The sequence below is a fragment of the Populus nigra genome, chromosome 13 (assembly GCF_951802175.1).
Source record: "Populus nigra chromosome 13, ddPopNigr1.1, whole genome shotgun sequence".
Lineage (NCBI taxonomy): Eukaryota > Viridiplantae > Streptophyta > Magnoliopsida > Malpighiales > Salicaceae > Populus > Populus nigra.
Window position 1 is genome coordinate 3,011,089 of NC_084864.1, and position 3,389 is coordinate 3,014,477.

At 37.0% G+C, this 3,389-nt stretch overlaps 1 protein-coding gene across 1 annotated transcript; it reads right to left on the minus strand.

Annotated features, from left to right (window-relative positions):
• Nucleotides 1-207: 207 nt before the first annotated feature.
• Nucleotides 208-2,867, minus strand: LOC133671143 (pentatricopeptide repeat-containing protein At4g32430, mitochondrial). Its single transcript, XM_062091792.1, has one exon. It carries the CDS (start codon nt 2,845-2,847, stop codon nt 496-498), a length of 2,352 nt encoding a protein of 783 aa, XP_061947776.1. The 5' UTR covers nt 2,848-2,867; the 3' UTR covers nt 208-495.
• Nucleotides 2,868-3,389: the final 522 nt, after the last annotated feature.

Genomic DNA, 3,389 nt, shown 5'->3' on the forward strand with positions numbered 1-3,389 from the left:
TATGAGTGAGCATCTTCAATGCTTTCCCAAAGCTTTATAGCTTTTTTTATAATTTTTAATTTTAATTTTAATTTTAATTTTAATATGATGAGATTTGGGTAAGAGATACTCCTAATTTTCCCATCCTCAGCCCAAAAAAGGGTTTGAACCGATCACTAATATGTTTCTAATTGAAACAAAAATTTGCTATATTCACACAGCAGGGGGTAGAAAGTTAGAAACATAACCACCTCCATTTGCGTTAAGGCTACAAGCACCATCCCAAATGACAATTTGAAGGTTCATTGCTGGTACAGTGAATTGTTTTGAGGTGCAGTGACATTTTTAATCAAGGTTACATGCATTTTGCATATTGACCCTGTGAAAGGAATGCATGATTCCATTGGAAAGCATGACCGCCGCCCCATATTGAGGGTACAATATTACCATCTTTAAAACATTAAACTATGCCGCTAATGATCTGTTGCTCTCTCTCTCGCTAAAAATTATCCTCCCTTATTGAGGGGTTACAAGATCTCCATCGCACATGAGACTCTGTTTCTGACACTCTATCTCTTCCTCTCTCAAAAATTTCATTTCGAATCCCAGGCATTCTGCCATCCTGCATATTGCCTCAGATTGTGGATGGGACGTGTCCCCTGATGAAAACCCATGTAAAGACAAGGAACTGTCAATGCCACCAACATCTACCCAGCTAAATCCTACTTCCTTCTTCACTCCCTTCACTCTCATCCTTTTTCTTACTTTTGCCACCATTTCCCATTTTCCAATCTCAGCATACAAGTTGGACATCAACACATAGGAGCCTGACTCTGTTGGCTCCATCTCCATCAAAGCATCAGCTACCCTCTCTCCCATGTCCACATTCCCGTGTACCCTACATGCTCCTAGCAAGCTTTGCAACACAGACAATCCGGGACCCCCTGGAATATGACTCATCAATCTCTCTGCCTCCTCTAGTCGCCCTGCACGACCCAGCATATCCACCAAACAAGAATAATGCTCCGCTGATGGTTCTATCTGATAGTCTTTAACCATTGAGCCGAAGAGGTGACAGCCCATATCAACCATTCCCCTTCTTCCACAGGCTGTTAATATAGAAAGAAAGGTGATTGAGTCAGGTCTCACCTCAAGCCTCCTCATCTCCTCAAACCAATTCATGACTGATTCATAGTCCCCATGCCTTGCATAGGCAGAGATGATTGTTGTCCAGGCAAATTGACTTTGCTGAGGCGTCTCCACAAAAACTTTTTGAGACTCACAAATGCTCCCACGCTTTGCATACATATCGAGGAGAGCACTAGAAACAATTGGGTCAGTGTTGAGTCCAAGTTTTATTATCTGAGAGTGGCACCTTTGACCGTATTTTAGAGATACATCCTCGGCAGCACCAATTGCATTCAAGATGCTACCAAATGAGTATTGGTTTGGCTTGGATTCTATAAGTCCTGAGAAGAATGCCCGGATAGCTTCTTGACACAACCCATTGTGTACAAACCCAGAAATTAAAGCATTCCATGCTATGATATCCTGGTACTTAAGCTCTTGAAACACCTTAACTGAGTCTTGCATGGACTTGAACTTAGCATACATGGTGATGATGCTATTACAAACATTTGATTTTGATGAGAAACCGGTCTTTGTACAAAACCCATGAACCATCTTTCCTTGCACAACAAGCTCCCCAATTGTTATAGCATGGATTAAGCCAACAAATGTAACATCATTGGGATAAACCCCGTCTAATCTCATCTCATTAAAGAAAGAGACAGCTTCTGCTTCATCAATAGATATCATCGTAGTCCATGAAACTACATTGCGTTCGTTCATATTTTGGAAGACTAATCTAGCATCTTCAATAACTTGGCATTTAAAATATGTTGAGATCAGAACATTAGACACGGCAACATGCTTCTCATGTCTTGTTTTTATGCTCAAACCATGTATCTGTCTGGCAAGCTCCAAGTTCTTTTCATATCCACAAGCTGAAACTGCACTAGTAAATGAGATTCGATCAAGCTCCATTCCTCCCCGAAACATTTGAAGGAACATTGAAATCGCTTCAAGGCCATAAATACCTTCCTGGCTATACCCTGAAATCATTGCATTCCAAGAAACCAGATCCCTAGTTTTCATTTCCTCGAACACTCTTCTAGCCTCTACTAAATGTCCCCATCTCGAATACATACTTATGAGCGCATTCCCAACGAAAACTTCACAATCAAACCCAAACTTTACAATACAAGAATGCAACTGCAGCCCAATGAGAAAGTAGGCTTCCACATGCCTCCAACAAAAAGAAAGGACTGTAGTATAAGTAACAGCATCGAAAACAACCCCACTTGAATTCATCTTACAAGCAAAACTAAACGCATCTTCACTTGTTTGGCAGCCCGAAAGCACCGTGTTCCAAGAAACAATGTCAGGATGAGTCAAATCCTCAAAGATACATAAAGCTTTGCAAAACTGTCCAGATTTGCAGTACATATTCATTAGCGAATTAGAGACTATAGTGACGTTAACGAACTCATGTATAATGGAAAACCCGTGGATTTGGGATCCGAGTAGTGGGTATCCACGGCAAGCTTTGAGGGCGTTAGCGACAGTAAATTCATCGATATTGTCGATAAAACCCGACAGAAGGTGCTCCTTGATGATTTGAAATGAGAGATTTCGGTGAGGAGTTTTGTCAAGCAAGTTGTGTGCATGGCTGCTCTCGCCAGTTTTGTTAGTGCTAAAACTTCGTTTTATGCAAGGTTTCGCTCTTATTCCAGGGAGGGTTTTGGAAAATTGTTGGCGAAAAATCATTACAAACAGAACCGATTCACCGACTTTAGACATTGACATGGATTAAATAGTCCTGCAATTTCATTGTGGTAAATTTACTGTGTGGTCTCTCAAGTTTTAAAATTTGATTAACAACCTCTTTATTTTGTGTTTTAGACTTATTTTTTAAAAAAATATTTTTTTATTTCAAATTAATTATTTTTTTATATTTTCATATTTTTTTAATATGCTAATGTCAAAAATAAATTTTAAAAAATAAAAAAAATATTGTTTGATGTATTTTCAAAAAAAAACTTTAAAAAACAACCGTTAACATAATACTAAACACACTCTAAATTCCCTTTTTATTTTTACATTTCAAAAGCGTTTTTAAAAAAATTTAAATATTTTTTTTTTGCTTCAAATTAATATTTTTTAGTATTTTCAGATAATTTTGATACGCTGATGTCAAAAATAATTTTAAAAAAATTAAAAAATATATTTGCATCAAATTAATATTTTTTAGTGTTTTTTGATCATTTTAATATGTTGATATCAAAAATAATTTTTAAAAAATAAAAAAATATATTTGATATATTTCTAAATAAAAAAAACTCTTTAAA

Bases quoted from the DNA above. Each gene is read 5' to 3' on its own strand.
- LOC133671143 (XM_062091792.1), bottom strand. From the start codon at position 2,847: ATGTCAATGTCTAAAGTCGGTGAATCGGTTCTGTTTGTAATGATTTTT.